This window comes from Heterobasidion irregulare (assembly GCF_000320585.1).
Source record: "Heterobasidion irregulare TC 32-1 unplaced genomic scaffold scaffold_12, whole genome shotgun sequence".
Classification (NCBI taxonomy): Eukaryota; Fungi; Basidiomycota; class Agaricomycetes; order Russulales; family Bondarzewiaceae; genus Heterobasidion; species Heterobasidion irregulare.
In genome coordinates, this window is record NW_009258208.1 from 864119 (window position 1) to 879902 (window position 15784).

At 52.6% G+C, this 15784-nt stretch overlaps 5 protein-coding genes across 5 annotated transcripts; 1 reads left to right on the forward strand and 4 right to left on the reverse strand.

Moving 5' to 3' along the window:
* Positions 1-2310: 2310 nt before the first annotated feature.
* HETIRDRAFT_152483 (uncharacterized protein) lies at positions 2311-3686 on the reverse strand (the record flags this gene model as incomplete). Its single annotated transcript, XM_009553893.1, has 5 exons — positions 2311-3008; positions 3066-3175; positions 3235-3299; positions 3362-3401; positions 3463-3686. The coding sequence occupies 5 exons, from the start codon at positions 3684-3686 to the stop codon at positions 2311-2313; spliced, it is 1137 nt and encodes a 378-aa protein (XP_009552188.1).
* Positions 3687-4784: 1098 nt separating this feature from the next.
* Positions 4785-7195, reverse strand: HETIRDRAFT_329721 (uncharacterized protein; the record flags this gene model as incomplete). The annotated part of the gene is made up of 9 exons (XM_009553894.1): positions 4785-5033; positions 5106-5284; positions 5333-5460; positions 5536-5691; positions 5748-6286; positions 6353-6466; positions 6520-6732; positions 6780-6838; positions 7015-7195. Coding segments are annotated over 9 exons (1818 nt in total), but the record flags the coding sequence as incomplete, so codon positions are not given.
* A 292-nt stretch (positions 7196-7487) lies between these two features.
* HETIRDRAFT_442329 (uncharacterized protein) lies at positions 7488-9591 on the forward strand. The gene is made up of 12 exons (XM_009553895.1): positions 7488-7777; positions 7840-7952; positions 8013-8369; positions 8419-8444; positions 8503-8557; positions 8613-8657; positions 8704-8755; positions 8808-8898; positions 8959-9047; positions 9105-9194; positions 9256-9355; positions 9415-9591. Exons 1-12 carry the CDS (start codon positions 7517-7519, stop codon positions 9453-9455), a joined length of 1320 nt encoding a protein of 439 aa, XP_009552190.1. The 5' UTR covers positions 7488-7516; the 3' UTR covers positions 9456-9591.
* A 74-nt stretch (positions 9592-9665) lies between these two features.
* On the reverse strand, positions 9666-13513 carry HETIRDRAFT_126044 (uncharacterized protein; the record flags this gene model as incomplete). Its single annotated transcript, XM_009553896.1, has 15 exons — positions 9666-9965; positions 10037-10417; positions 10496-10612; positions 10686-11050; positions 11115-11463; positions 11525-11655; positions 11715-11786; positions 11896-12014; positions 12072-12319; positions 12396-12541; positions 12645-12725; positions 12835-13032; positions 13114-13139; positions 13207-13317; positions 13440-13513. The coding sequence occupies 15 exons, from the start codon at positions 13511-13513 to the stop codon at positions 9666-9668; spliced, it is 2718 nt and encodes a 905-aa protein (XP_009552191.1).
* A 599-nt stretch (positions 13514-14112) lies between these two features.
* On the reverse strand, positions 14113-15645 carry fa2h1 (fatty acid-2 hydroxylase 1; the record flags this gene model as incomplete). The annotated part of the gene is made up of 7 exons (XM_009553897.1): positions 15202-15645; positions 15067-15148; positions 14675-15006; positions 14485-14606; positions 14400-14427; positions 14231-14328; positions 14113-14156 (listed from the first exon to the last, which is right to left on the reverse strand). The coding sequence occupies exons 1-7, from the start codon at positions 15597-15599 to the stop codon at positions 14113-14115; spliced, it is 1104 nt and encodes a 367-aa protein (XP_009552192.1). The 5' UTR covers positions 15600-15645.
* Positions 15646-15784: the final 139 nt, after the last annotated feature.

The window sequence follows — 15784 nt, forward strand, 5'->3', positions numbered from 1 at the left end:
CCGAGCGCTTCACTCACATAGGGCTCGCTAGGACTTGAGAACATACCGCCGGCGGTGGACCAGTTTGAAATTTCGTTTAGGTTGAAGCCTAAGCGGTGTGCTAAATCTTACATAGAATCGACATGGCTCATTACGCCCAGTTGTCTCCAATGATGGGCATCGTTGTTTCCAAGGATAAGGATTCAACGCTTCCCCAGTTTGGGGTAAGATGTTTCAATACCGGAACCTGTAGCAACCGATATAGCTGGTCTCTGGAACACTAGCCATGTTCGATGTAGCTAGTCTGCTGGTTTCGTCGGAGCACCTTGCCGCACTGTATGTGCATGATATGCAGCTCTGCCTGGATTGATGTTGAGCCAAGTGGGGTTATCACCCTTTTCTAAACAAGGGTGACTTACAAATTGATTCCGGCCTGATGATGTTTGATGATCGTTATCTGCAGGACCATAGACTCTTCTAAGTTGTCGACTCAAGTGGTTAGCTGCAATCTCGATCCTCCTTCCCTGTAAGCAATAAGAATGTTGCGTCGCAAGTTCTATGACCGGTTGATGCTCTGGACCGGTTCCAACAGCCCATAGGCGCTCTTGCTTTCCAACAGCTCCCCGATTTATAAGTCAGCACACCTGACTCGTTTCCATCGCCAAGCTTGGGTTTATATCAAAAAAGGCTATAGCTAAGTGTCTGCACACCACATAGATCCGGGCGGAAGTGCCTATCAGCTTTAGAGTCAGTATCATCTAGTCCCATGTCTGCAGCCCTTGTATGTACCACCCACGTCTCTTGGCGCCGGAAGACAACCATTTCTCGTCTCTTCTCCATTTAAGCCTCCGCCTTGTCCCCGGAAAGTGCTTGCCATATTAATCTCAGCAGACCCCCTTGCGCAGCGGCGCTCATTTTATCTAGACAAAGAAAAGCCTCCGTCTCCGACGACGATGATAGGCTGCATGGCCTCAAGCTAGTAATAGCGACATATCCGCCTGCGATTAGGTGCATTGGGCGGTGGTATTCTTTCCAGCTTTCCGGATCTTTCGAAAATGGCAACCCGAGTCGGGGGCTGTCTTTTACTCTCATCCTCGAGCTTCGAGGAATATATTCACTTAGGCGAGGCCATGACGGACTCGAGTTGGGCCGGCGACCATCGACGGCGGACTCTTCTACCTCTCTCCGATGCAGACTCGCTATCGGAGAAGTTTTGGTTCACCAAGTCAAGGAACTACGGAGTGTGCGGTGACTCAGCCATGCAGTAAGTGTTTTGGATTGGTTTTCTGCTTGCACCATTGGCCCGCGGATATACCGGATATCATAATTCGACAGTCTTCTGCGTCCTCGTCCCTCCCTCGCCGACGATGCCGACGTTGAGCTTTGAGCCGACGTTCTATCATATGGCTCTCGTCGTCGATGCCCTTGAAGAAAATTATCCTGTAACGCTGCTTGACTCGCATCCTGAGGGTAGGCCTGCCGGCGAACGGGATGTGGTGTTTCGATGCATCAGTTCGAGTCGGCGCACATGTGGATGGCTTGCAAAATCAGGTAGCCTTTCTTGTGCGAAGAGTTCGACGAGGACAACTGCTCCAGGCGCGCATTGGGTGGTTACAAATGCTTGCGATCTCGTGTTACACAAACTGTACGTACACTATGACAAGCAAGCTTCAGCTTAGGCCCATGTGATTGGTCTGAGAGGATGTAGAACGAAAAATCGTGACAAATGAGGATTTCCACTTCCATCCCATACGGCGTAGATTTCAAATGGAAAAAAAGAGGAGTATAGCATTTGTACATTGATCTGCTCTTGTGTGAGGGAGAGCATTGCGCCGACAATTGGAAACACGAATGGCGCAGCAAAGCGCACGCCGATGGCCAACCGTGCTAGAGATACAACAGGGATAGCATGAATAAGGTGCGAATAAGTATATACAAATGATACACATGCGGGGAAAAGTCCTGCGCGCGATCTGCGACGTCTGACCGGTAGCCCCAAGTCCGATTAGGGAGGCGGACAAGATAAAAAAGGATAAAGGACATGGTGATGTATACACCGAGGCGCTCGTCGAATGGGCATCAGAGAATGTAAGCGGAATCGGATGAGGGAGCACGCGACTTTGGCGCCTGTAAGAACATTCGGGAACCTGTCCAGCGGCGTAGGAGCTCGAGGCTAGACTGCCTGGAGGACGGGAGGGGGATATGACCAGGAGGACGGGAGGGATATACACAAACGGCTATGCGGCACACGCGGGCATGAGGTATGGCGTTGCCGGTCGACTAGATATGATCCCGGGTTGCTTGTTCGCTCGTCGCGAGGAACACAAGGGATCAGAGCCAGGCTGCTCCACGTGAAGGCTGCTGTTGCGATTCCGAGGTGTAATCGCCGGTGTCACCGACCGAGGGACTCCTGGTGCGGGCGGGGTCATTCTCAACAGCTGACGATGGCGAAGCGCGTAAAAGTGAGAGCTTCCGTAGGGCGTGCTCGTCCTCTGGGTCTCGGTACATCCTCCCACAAGCTTTAAGATCCTCGAGGGGTACGAGCGATGGAGCGTCCTCGTACGCTCGTCTCGTACCTTCCGAAGGATGGAACCGCGGGGGAAATTGATTGCGAGGCATATAGTTGAGCGGTGGGGTCAGTGGAGGGGTCAGATGGGACTGAGAGCGGAAAGCAGCGTATGTGCGTTGCGTACGTGACGTGGTAGCAACTGGATAGGAGTGATCATGAGGAGGAGGCGGTTGCGACGCCACATACGTATATTCAGTCGGGGGCGCAGCTTCAAATGTTCGAGAAGGGGAAGGTTCAGAGCTGGATGATGAAAAGATGGTGTACAGGGCGCCTGCACTGGAGGAGGCAGTAAAGCTCTGTTCGGAAGCAATCAACTGTCCATTCGGCCTAGGGTCATGTTTTTTATCCTTCGAAGTCCGCGCACTCCAAAAGTAGCCGTCTGGAATGGAGACATCGCCTATACCAGGGATGCTGCCAATATCTCCCAGTATGTCAGCGGTTCGCCGATTGAAGTAAGCGGCTAGAATAATAGGATCAGGAGAGTGAAGCGGTGTGTGAGAATAACAAGGGAACTAACTGAGATGCCACTTGCGCGTGATGCCCTGCGCGCGGTCTTCTGGTAGGGATACAAAGACGCTGCACGTCTGCTTGATGAATTTGTCGGACTCGGGAATATGCTGCGTTATACTTTGGATACGAGAAGATGAGTGCGCATTTTGAAGTTGAAGATAAAGAGAGATGCTCACGCGGGCGCGGCGAGGGAGGTTCTCTCATTTACTTGTGGGTCTTTCTGAAAATAGAGCAGGAATTCCTGCAACGAAAACAAGCCGTTGAACGGTGCGCTCTGCGTGGATAGAGATAAATGAGATTCACGTCTCTGCCTCTGCTAGGCCCCCACGACATGCCGTCGGTCCTGATATGGAAAGATAAAGCATGAGGGCTATGCCACAGAGCTCGAGACGGCATGAACGCACCACCGCTCCATGTTGAGGCCTGCGGTTTCGGAGGTAGTGGCGCTGCGGTCCTCCCAGACATAGACGTTTCCGGGGCGAATTTGCCTGCGCTCGTCGGTATCGAGTCGACGGGATAAGAGGGTGAGGGTGTTTCTGGCGACGCCGTAAAAGACCTGTAGAGCATCCTGAGCCGTGCGAATGCGGACGTTGTTGAGGGTGGGCTGCTGCCTGTAGGTGGGGGACATTTGGGATGGGGTGTAGATGAGGCGAGGAAGAGGAGGAGGAGGGAGGGAACATGACCGAAGTGGAGAATTATAAGATGTTCTCCAAATAGCCGCAAAAGTCTGTCAGGGACAGACGGCTCGGTCGGCCCTAAGAAGCTTATATTTGAGTTTCGCCAGAAGATTACCAGATTAAGATTCATTAAATCCCCTAGCCCAAGGACGAAAACGCTTCCTAGAATCCGTCCGGCGGGAGACGCTAGGACACGCTTTCCACTCTGGGACATTCCGACGTCCAAATGTGGCCGGTTATCGTCCAATATTACAATCAGAACGGTCCTTTACAGCCCTTTACGCTATCCGGTCAATTTTGGGCCGCGAGTCAGTCCGTAAGTTGCCGTATGTAAACACGTTTACGCGGTAGCCGATCTAGATCCCACTCAGAGCTGATAGCACGTTGCGCGCACCCCTCAAACGGGGCTTACCTACACAAGGTTTGTTCGATACAAAAGCGTATGTGTCGGCAACCGCCTAAAACTCAAACACCTCTGTAGTCTGCATCAGGCTATTCGCCATCAGTTAGCCCAAGTCCTGCTTATTGTGTTTCGGTTCAGCGCTCGCCACGGATCTTCGGAGGCGTCGAGCATTGTTCCAACACACAAACGCGAAGGTCATCAAACTCCGGTCATCCGACTCTATCGACCGCGATCTCTCATTTGCTTCCGACCTCCTGAAGAACTCCCTCGAAGAATCACCTCCTCTTCGGCGATGTCCAGCGCTAAGCATGCTGGCATCGGATTCGCGACAGTTAGCGGTGCGATGTCCGGCAATCCATCTCCAATCTCTTCTCTTCAGATTTACCGGCGTCCTTTCGCCCGCCTTATGCAACTAACCGGAGCCGAGTCCACCGTCCGATTCTCACCTTGGTGGGCGCACTATTCTGCAAGCGTGGGGGGCGAAGTCTCGGCGAGGCCAGAATGCCCGAGCTCACATGCACAGCCGAATGTCGCGTCACTGCCCTTTCGTCACATTGTATGCATTAATTGTCTTCTATCATTCAACACAGATGCGAGTGAGATGTGAGTGCCTAAAGTTCGATGTCCATGAGTGGGGGCAGTGAATTCAGGGGCAGTACAATAGGGTGGCCTTATAATAGTGCGGTGTTGACGAGGTGATCTGTTGGCACAATAGAAAGACGCTTAACAATTGTCGTGAACGGAACAGGTCAATTGTAGCCTCACCTTCGAGTGGCAGAACCACAGGGACAAAGTCTGGTATTTCAGCGTAGTGCATACGGCCAAGGAATGAGTAACGTATCCGCAGTGCCTTGCTACAGGACGGCGCAGGGTCATAGAAACCTTGAAGACCGGACTATCAAATAGCAAAGTCAGCGACCATGATTTCTCCAAACGGTAACTTGAACGTGGAGCGCGAGAACGGAACAGAAGCCATGGTTAGCAACTCGATTTGATGGACCCTGCTCACCTTTGTGCGGTGGCCTGGAATATACAGTTGGCTGTGATACACGAGCGCCTGGATTGGGATGGTTACGTCCACTTCAAGAGATCTGGCTTCCAGATCCGAATCCGTGGGTCCATACTTTGCGTCCAGAATGATTAGGCCTGGGACTTCTGATCAGAATGAGATCGATCGAGGAGCAGGATCTCTACCTTCTCTCGCCTTTTCGGCCTGCATGTGCTTCCGTGCGGTCTCCTTGAGTAGCGATATCGTCTCTTCGACTTCGCGCCTCACCGATGCCCGATCTTCTGAGAGTTCTTTTCGCGCATTGCGGAAGAACCTAGGAAACGTTATCGCGAGGGTGCACCAATGAGGCGACTCAGCAAGGCGAATGAAGTTACGGAACCGTACTCACGCAGCTCGCTCCTTCCGCCGACGAGGTTTCAAGATCAACTGATACGCCAGAAGGAAGCCGGTGGTGGGTAAAACTGCCGTAAGGAATCCAAGCGAAGGGTCGTAATCATCAGCCACTGTAACGGGCACGACCAGCCGCTGCCCGAGGTAGGTCAGGCTGAGCAAATAGATCGCCGTCAATGAGAAATAAACGATAGAAACGAAGCCGCGCACTCCAATTTCATTTCTACACCGCCGGCGTTTATCTCCACCGATGTCGAGACGCCCCCCTGATCGTCACCCCAGCTACCAACAAGCGCCCATGAAAGGCCCCTCACGTTGAGTTGCAGTAATAGCCTAGTCTCGAGCTGAAGCTCTGAGAACGTAACACCCCATTGCGCTCTCAAACCTGTTTCCAATCCCGCCAGCGTGACACCATATGACGAATAAGTGAGACCTTTGCTGAGTCCAGAAACGGATCCAGAACTTGATGAGCGAGGGCTTTCTTCCCCTGCCCCAATCTGGGAGGTAAGATCAAAGGGAGATGGGCACCGAATGTCAAGAGTGAAAAAAGGCATCTCTCCGGCGTGTAAACCTAGCACACCATGTATAGGTGATGTGCGGGACAGGCGGCGGCTATACGTAACCGTGAGAGGAGGTGGCGAGGAGGGCGATTGCAGTGACATCGACGTCTGAGCGGTTATCGTTTCGTCATCGCCGAGATATATTCCCTTGACGCTGAGGAGACGCGAGCGAAGAAGGGATGCCGTGGCCTATGGTGATATGCAGCGAATCGCTCTCGTCAGTTACAAGGGTGAAACGCGACCGATCACCTTTACCTCAAACCTCAGACGCGGTGAGTATTGATGTCGTACTGTGCCTAGGACATTCCCACCTGCGCCCCGCCCCATCTTGGCAGTTGCAGTTATTTGTGTTTTTGCATCAACGCTTCTCTAAGGTATGTCAATTTAACGTACGCCCGTGAGACAGGCGATTGAGAAATTACCTGAATTGTATGTTGGAGAACAAATGACGAAATTCTAATATCAGAGACCCTATCAGCCGCCTGCTCTACCCAAGTTGAGCCGCTGGTAGGGATGTCCGATGTGAATAGAGATCGAGCATCGATACCAAAGGTCATTTGTCCCTGAGGATTTATCATGTCGACTAGTTTATGGGTTTTGAGTTGTTGTGTTGTCTGGGTTAAAATCCGTCGAACCTGGAAAGTGTAAGTAGAAAAACGGCAGTACAATTGCAAGGACCGACTTGATCTCGAGGCATGTCGCGAAGCTGCGGTGGCCAATCAATGGATAGGCCATCATAGCCTGAGATTTTTCTATATGGTCGATGGTCAAGCAAACCGAAGGAAGACTGACGAGCGCACCTAGCACATCGTAGACCTGCCTATTCGTGGGTGAATGAAGCGCATTTCCAGCATAACACATATTACCTACCGAAGAAATGGATCGGAAAGAACTTCGACGCTGTGAGCAGGATCAACCATCATTCGTGTATGGGTTGTATATACCTTCATACGCCTTCTGGATCTCCAAGAACCGTCTGTTCGCCGTTTCCTTCGTGGACTCATCATGTTGTTTATCAGGATGAAATACGATAGACAGAGCCCGGTACCGCTCTCTTATTTCATTGTCGGATGCAGCTCTGGGAAGATTCAGAACTGAGCTGCACTCCGTCAATTGGAGGCCTGTAGGTCAATGACAGAGGCGGGGTACTGACTAGAGGAAGTCCTTGGCGGAGTAGTTAGTGGGATTGGCTGTATTATCAGAGGACGTCATGCAAAGATGACAGAATTATTTTGAGCAGTAGAACAGAGAAAGGAACGTTGGTGGTGCCAGTGTGCGACTTTGAAGGACACGAGTGACCTTCGGTGTGACAAGGGACGTGACTAGCGCCTTCATTGTGTGTGACGTCTGCGTCGCTCGTTGCTGAATTACTGAGCTTTCTCTCTCAACTCACACATCTCTGTCATCCGACCGCTCACAATGTTGTCTAATCAAACAGCTCATAGAAATCAGTCTCTCACACCTTCTGACGAAACGAAGCACCGAGGTGCAAATCGGTCCACGAAGGTAGCAGGCAAGCTCAAAGTTCTCCCTGAACAACCGGAACCAGAGCCAGTCTCCGTGAAGAGAGAAATGCTGGTACCATCAAGGGTCAAGAAAGACAGGGAGGATGGATCTGCAAGCACTGCAGAAAGCGAGGATGACGAAGGGGACGATGAAGAAGAGACGGAGGATGTCGAAGTGTGTAGAGACTTTGTTTCTTGCATGTTCGCCCGAAATTTACCTTTTCATCGTTGAACCAGGTGTACGACCAGATTGCACGTATACCCGCAGGAACTGCCCGCAGAGACGCCTTGAGACTCACAAAGAAAAAGGCAAGGTCTCTACCCCGAGTTACAGCATACGCAACGGCAGGGTACAACAGTGTCGCGCTATATTTTCTTCCACGGTTTTTGACATGCCCACTCTCACACAGCTCATATGTATCCCAAGATCTTATGAAGTTCTTCAACGCTCGACGGACGTCCTATCACACGAATCCACGCATGATCGATGATGTCGTATATACCCCTTACCTCTACGATGTGCCTTCCTCCCCGACCGCATCCCGCCAGTCGAAAGTGCGATGGCAACCCACTGAATCTCAAACAGGGGATCTCCTCGGCGTTCCCGACTTACGCCCCGAGCCAGAGGCAGACAATGCACAAAAAGGCAAGAAGAAGAGTAAATTCGATAACTCCGCAAGCGAGGCCGAAATATTTTTATTCCCATATGGGACTGTCGTTATCTGGGGCATGACGGAAGCACAAGAAAGGCGTTTTTTGTCTTCGCTGTGAGTACTCAGCCGCATGATAGTCATATATATTCATGGGAGACTTTAGAAAACGTTTCGAGATTGAGAAGCTAGGTATATCGTCTAATCAACTTCTTCAATTGAATGCTGTGATCGAATCTGTTATTTCAAGCCCCGCAGGACGTCGAAATGGAAGATCTCAATTTCTACTATGCTAATTACAGTCGGTGAGCTTGCGTGTTGGGTCAAATTTTGGCAGTTTCAGTGATTGGGGTTTTGAAGGATTTACAACGATGTGATCACACTGCGCAAGGGATCGAGTTACATGTACGTTTTCCGTCAACCTACAGGTGCTTTGATAACTTTGCGATAGGACCAAGCTTTCGCTATCACACGCTCTGGCGCAATCTGTCAAGATTTCTCTTGTAAATCATCCATCCTATCCTATGTTAACGCTCGCGTTGAACATCTTCCAAGTTCGAGGAGCGAATATCGACTACTATCGAGGAGACAAAAGACTACCCGGAGATCATCAGCGAAACAGGCAAGATCGGTATGCCTCATAAGGGTGCGACTATTTTTGCAGCTCGGCGCCCAGAGAAACATATTGACAAATCGGTCATGACAGAAATCATGAAGAAGATGGGCGAGGTTTTTCTTTTGCGATCTAATATTGCCTCTGTTGGATCTGTCTTGGATTCGCCAGACGTTTTCTGGGTGAGCTGCGGATTCTCCATTTGCCTTGTCGATTATCAAACACATCATTGGTTACAGACATATCCCGATCTCCAGCCATTATATGACGCTGCACGGAGCTATTTAGAGCTCCCGCAACGTATCAACCTCTTGAACACCCGCGTCGGAGTAATTCGTTTTCCTGTCGAGACATGATCACTTTTCCTGATCTATCTCTTCTGGATCCTAGGTTTTGCAAGATATGCTGCAGCTTCTGAAAGAGTCCGTCTCAAGTCGCCATTCGGAACGCCTAGAACAGATCGTCATCGCCCTCATCGGCATCGAGATTGGTGCGCTCCCTTTGTCCCTTTCCTTCACTTCTTCACTCACGGCATTTGCCTTCATCTAGTTCTGGGTATCGTTACAATTCTCGTCGATCTTTTTGCTTGACCTCGCTCCTTCTATCTGACCGGATTTTGCCTAAGCACAGTGGTTCTCCCGCACCCATGTAACATACACACAAGCATCGTTTCGTCATGGGTATCTTCTACTATTTTTACATCACCTATCGTAACTAGTCCATCCAGCCCTCGACCACAATGTCCAGGATTTGAAAGAAGAGATATCATGTGAAGACTCCGCAGGCACCAGGGTCAATACCTACCTCCCTTCCCTGGTCGATCTTTCTCTATCCTTTTTAGGAGTCCCGCTGGTTTCCGCCTTGCTCGCAGGTTTGCGCTCCTTGGTGGCCCTGAAGCATAGAAACTCAATTCCTGTCGCACGCCGCGTGTCTGCTAACGTCTTCTTGACGCCGTCCAAATGGCTTTGCAGGTTTTCGTCACCCGGCCGCCGCGCATATGCCTGCGATATTTTGTTGTACAGGTCCTGTAGCGTCTTAGCTGCCGATGATGTCACGTAACGCGAGAGAGTTTGATGCATGAATTCGATCTCTAGCGTCGCCTGTAGAAGGTGACATGGTGGCAATGAGTCCGGCGATGACCGCGGAAGCTGAAGACGGATAAGTTGCTTACACGGAGCATGCCGCCCATGCCAAATCTCTTTACTTGTTTGAAGCATCGCAAAGCTTCCTCCGCGACGTCCTCAACCAACGCATTCAGAGTGCGCTCCAAGAGAGGCGCCGCGGCGTTGTTGACTTGCGCATGAACGCCGACGAGGTACATCAACGTCTCGTACATGTATTGACGGATTTCTGCGAAGAGTGCAGATTTGGAATCAATGACACAGGGAACGAATAGGAAGACAGGCGCACCTGTGGGCTGAGGCGTCTCATACCAGTCCATTGAAGGATCCAGGATTCCGCTGCGTATGGCATTGGATACCACCGCCGCCTTGGGCTTGACATATCCATCGAACAGAGTCTGGTCGAGCTCATCCACCACGCTCATTAGGTTCTACAAAATAGCATCGGTGAGGAACAGTGTGACGTGAAACAGTATGAGGGACAACTGAGTACGACTCAATTGCTTTACCTGACGATCAGCTTCCGCGGACACGTTGAACGCAGTCTCCAACTCTTTGAGCATGCTTGGGATTAGTACCTGTTTGAGGTACCCGATATTCGACACGACCAAAATTGTCCGCGTGTCCTAAAACGTCCGATAGAATCAACCTCAGCAACCTGATACGGCCCAGCCCCGCTGCGACGATAAAGGCACTCACGACGTCTGATAGGTCTAAGTTTGACATGCTATGTACGACGGTGTCGCCCGGCGCCTGCACCGGCTTGTCCACACTGACAGGCAACTCGTCGGACGCCAGATGCACCAGCCCGTCCAGGAACGCATACAAAGTGTCCAAAAACGCCTTGGTGATCTTCGCGACGAACTCCGAGGGGATGGGGTACTGCTTCACCATTCTCGACGAGGACGCTGACGCTGACGAGGAGAGGTCGACGCCGCCTGCGAGCTTGAAGGAGTAGGTCGTGACATGCTTTTGAAAGAGCTGGATGTCGTCCAGGTAAACGGTCGTGTACGGCTCGCTCAAAGATGTCGTCCAGGTCTCAAGGTGATAGAAGATATTCGCATCTGAAAAGAAATGAATACTCTTTAGACTTCGACATTAGGGATCGTTCAAAAAAAGAGAACCTGCCTCTCAACCATCCCATTACCAGGATGTCCACGAACTTCCACCGCGCGCTCTCCAACAGACCCTTCAGACTCGTAGCCGTGTCGTTCGACACCTCCATCGCATTGACCTCGTTCACGCATTCCTGGATTTCGCCGAGGATCCGCATGAGATAATGGCCTGTCGTCAGTATGTTTGAGTGACCTGGGATCAGCGGAGGAGTGCCATCGCCTCCTGCGGCTGGAGGCGTCATCACAGCCATATCGGAGAAAATGAAGAACTCGGAGAGCAGGGAGATGTATAGTTTGACGATGTCGAGGGCCATGGTGCGTACTTGTGAGGGACTGCGGCGCGAGTTGGAGGATCCTGGAGACTGCGCCGTGCATGATTATTCACTTGGACGGGTGATTTTACTACGAGTAAGAGGGACGCACCTTTCTGTATTTACCATCCAAGAACGATTTGGCGATTCTCCAGAAATTAGGCAGGGCTGACATCATCACGTCGGACACGGCCTTGACCATGTCCACGATTGTCTGCCATACTTCGTGTCCACCCGACTGAGCTGTGGGTGGCCGTCACGCTTCGTTCAGTCAATAAGAGAAAGGTGCACAGAGAACGCACATAGGACGGCTTCTGATTGATTCGACTTCAACGCCGCGACGCATGTCTGCAACTGAGATGCCAAGACCGCATCTGACGAGTCCAGGCCTTGTATGGACGGCTGCGTCTTCTCCTTCTTGCCTAGAGTCCCGCAGTGAGCCCGAAGAACAAGGGGTGAGCCGTGGGCCCTGGAAACACATACTGTGCACGACTCCGACAGCAATCTGATACGTCTTCTTCATCTGCTCCAGGATAAACCTATGTTGGGCGTCAAAGTATGTCCACACAGGATCGTCCGGAGTATTCAGCTCCAATAAAATCCTTCGGTGCCGAACATGAAGTCAGCACGAACACGAGAAATGCGGCGACCGCACGCACTCGATCGTCTTCTCCTGGTCCTCAACCGGCCTCCCAGGCTGCTGCAGCTGCCCGAGCAACAGGGCCCGCATCTCGCTCATCGCCTTTTCGACGGTATTCCAGACCTTGTCCAGTATCCGTTTCTGCTGCTGCTCTGCCGTCGTGTTCTGGCTGTCTTTTGAGGCTCCGATGGGGAGGAGCTGACCGGGCCGCGTCTCGAGCATGAACTTGCCCTTCTTGTAGTCGCGCATGGCCACTTCGTATCGGCCCTGTGATGTTTGGACGGTGAGCACCAAGAGCTGGCGGAGGTGGAGACAATGGAGGGTTCGAGAAAGAATGACATACGGCTTCCATGGACTCCACGATGGATGTGGGTAGATTAAAGAAGAACTTCGAGCGCTCGAATACACCGAGCGTGGTGCGCAGCTTTTGTGCCTTGCTCGCGTTCTCGAGCACGGGGAGGAAGACTTGGTTCGCTTTCGTTGCGGCCTCTACATATGTGATAACGAGATCAAATCAATGCCCACACGACCCGATTATTTGTGCTCCGAGAGGGGACAAATTGGGGTAGGATGATTCACGGAGGGGACGTACGTTTTAGCTGGTCACGCAGCGGCTTGGACGCATAGTCCGTCGACGGGGCTAGCAGACCCTCTTTCATCTCCAGGTGCAACGCTAAAACAGCCGCACGCGTGCGATACTCAGCTCACAGCAAGAGATAGGTAACAAGACGGGAATAGACAGAAGGACAGGAGAGAGTTGGAGAGACTGAAAGGGGGCGTACCGTCGGTGGACGCCTTGACGGCGACGAATTTGTCAAAGTTGTCCTCTACGAGGACGCGGATCGCCTCGGAGCGCGAGTCGATGGATGCGCGGAGGTGTGCAATGCCGGCGGCGAGGTCTTGGTAGGTCGCGTTGGGGTGTATGGCAGAAAGGAAGGCCTTGGGGTCGAAGGACTTGGAGGAGGTGAGGATGGCCGCGCCTGTATGGAGGTATAGGTATGCAAGCGAGGGCGAGGGCGATTAAGGAGGAGCGGGAGCGGGAAGTGTGTATGCGGACGCACGCTGCTCCATGTCCATGTTCTTCACGCTGTCCGCGGTGGGGAGGGCTCAGGGTCATCTGTGTGCGCATAGAGCGAGCTGCGCTCGGGACGTACTCGACGAATGCGCCCAGCCCGAGCGGGTCCCCCTCCGCCTCGGACGTGCTCGTCGTGGGGCTGATAATCTGCCCCGCAACAGAGTCCTCATGATCTGCCTCTTCCCATTTCCTGCATCATGTCAGCCGGGGTAGCATAGCATAGCATGAGATATCACAGAACGAAAATGAAAGAACGGAGAAAGTCAGGCTGTCAGTCGCGCAACGTGAGATGGAAAGGGGGGCGCCACTCACGACGGGGAGAGCGTCGAGATCTTGTACGCCTTGAGTAGGGCTGCCTCGTCCGGGTCGAAGTTCAGTTTACCCATGCTGTGGGTGTGCTCGTGTGTCCTCGATTCCTCGAAGGGTTGTGGGATGAAGGCTTTGCTTCGTGTTATGCGTCCAGAGGCTTGTTGAATGCGATCGTCAGTGCCTGGTAGTCTGTGGATGTCGAGGAGATCCTCGATATGTTCTCGTCAGGCGCCGGAACAGAACAAGTTGAGAGCTCGGGCTTCGAGGTTGATAGGGTGGCTATTAGCAGAAATATCGCGCGCACGCGTATTGATGCAAGGGTCAAACGATTGTCAAACGTTGCTTCGGTCGCGCGTAGTGACCGCGTTTAACAACAAATGAAAAGTGTTCTACTTGGTGTTTCATGTAGCAGATCTGTAAGCTCGCGAAACTAGATACGAACGATCACACGTTGAACATATCAAAGGTTGGACTCGAAAGCGGCACGGCCAACGATTAAGAATGCAAGCACCAATGGAACGAGCGGGGATGCACAAATCCTCTAAACTAATTAAGATAGCCAAACCGTCCGTCTAATCATCAGAACGGCAGAACAAAACAAAGCGCCTCATCAGGCGCGTCATGGGGGAATATGAGGAAGTATGGACGACTTCGTGGGCCTCCTCGCTTTTGGTCCTTAGAGGGGGATGACGGTGTTAAAGACGTAGTCCCAGACCTTGCCTGTACAGCCATATGTGTGAGATGAAACGAAGAACGGCATACGACGCAAAAAAAGGGAGAGAAACAAGACGCACTGGTGACGCCAAACCCGAGCTCGAAGTTCTTGTAGTGGTGCGCGAGGTGGTATTTCTTCTGTTCGCGAAGGTACGCGGGCAGCTTAGTGTGGTGCATCCTGTCAGAAGTCCCCATGACGCATTAGAACTTTCCTGACGTGTCTTCAAGCTCAAGGGTAAGGGCGCTTACGCATAGTGCATGCAGTCATAGATGACGTCTGGCGGGGGAAGGATCGTTAGCGGTGAAGCAGAGCGAGAGGTTGTGCTATACTTACAGAAAAAGAAGGCCCCGGCGATGATCCCGTTGGCCACGGCCGCAGGGAACAGCTTGTGCGCGAGGCGGGTGAAGGGCAGCGAGAGCGTCGTGAAGAGTACAGGGGGCATGACGAGCCTCAGCCTGTCTCCAGCGTCAGCAGCCGCCAGCCCGTGGTATGTAAAGAAGCAAGGGGAAACAGATCCACGCACCGGTCCATGGGCAAATAATGGTGGATCCCGTGCAGCAAGAAATGGAGCGTCAGGAACATGGGTGTGTCGGGGAGGTAGTAGTCGACATGGAACAGGAAGCGGTGGAGCGTGTACTCGAGGATGGTCCATACAACGTTGCCGATGAGGATGCACGCGCCGGTCTTGAGGTAAGCACTGGCAGGGAGGGAGAGGAGGGCGGCGAGCGGCAGGTATGGATTCGATGTGAGGGGCGGGAGAGGCCCGGAGAATTGCAAAATGGAGCGCAGGCCGAGGTATGTTGCGATGGGCAGCCAGATGGTGGGGATGACGAACCATTTGGTGCGCGTGAAGACCTGGGAGGAGGATGAGCGGTTTTGTGAACGACTCGTCAGGAGGTGATAGAGAATGCGTACCTCGAGGTAACTGGGACCGAAGAGACGCACAGGCTCTGAAAGATGACGAGGCTGATGCACTTGCTGGAGGTAGTATGATTTACTGGGCGAGTATCAACATGCTGCACGGCCTATCGCAAAACCACACCCACATACCTGAAATTGGCCTCCCACATCTGCTTCAACAAGGGCTTCCGCAAGTCCAAGAATTGGTTCTTCTCGTAATCCTTCGCCTCGTCCGTGTTTTCCGGGTGGAAGTCATCTGCAGGGACCCAGTCGTCGCTGACGAGGTTCTCGCCGACGCCAACCCTGCCAATGAAAAACTCGTTGAGAACCTCGTACGCGCTCTCGGAGTGCTCGTGCTCTGTCGCATCGCGCATCGCATCTTCGACGTCATGGCCGGCGAACTTTAGCACGAGCTCGTCGCCGCCGGGGTGGTCGGGAAGGAAACGCGTGACGTCGAAGATGCGGCCTTTGTAGGAGACCCAGCAGCTAGAGGCGTTGGCGTGCTCCGCAACGTCCTCTGCGGTGTACATGCGGATGCGCTTGGACATTGTGAGTGCACGGGTCTGAGTTGGGCGAGTGGGCAGGGGAGGGGAGGTCTCCTTTGAGGAAGGAGAGGCTGAGGGCAACGCGGGGGGAGACGGCGGCGGAGGGCTTTTTAGGAGGAAAGGGCGCAGTCGGACCACAAACACGATTATATTCGCTGATTACGAGACCGGGCTGGGTCTGCCGCGGC

Coding starts and splice junctions, on each gene's coding strand:
- HETIRDRAFT_442329 (XM_009553895.1), top strand. CDS start 7,517: ATGTTGTCTAATCAAACAGCTCATAGAAATCAGTCTCTCACACCTTCT. Junction 8,445..8,502: donor TTTCGAGATTGAGAAGCTAG/GTATATCGTCTA, acceptor TGTTATTTCAAG/CCCCGCAGGACGTCGAAATG. Junction 9,048..9,104: donor ATTCGCCAGACGTTTTCTGG/GTGAGCTGCGGA, acceptor CATTGGTTACAG/ACATATCCCGATCTCCAGCC.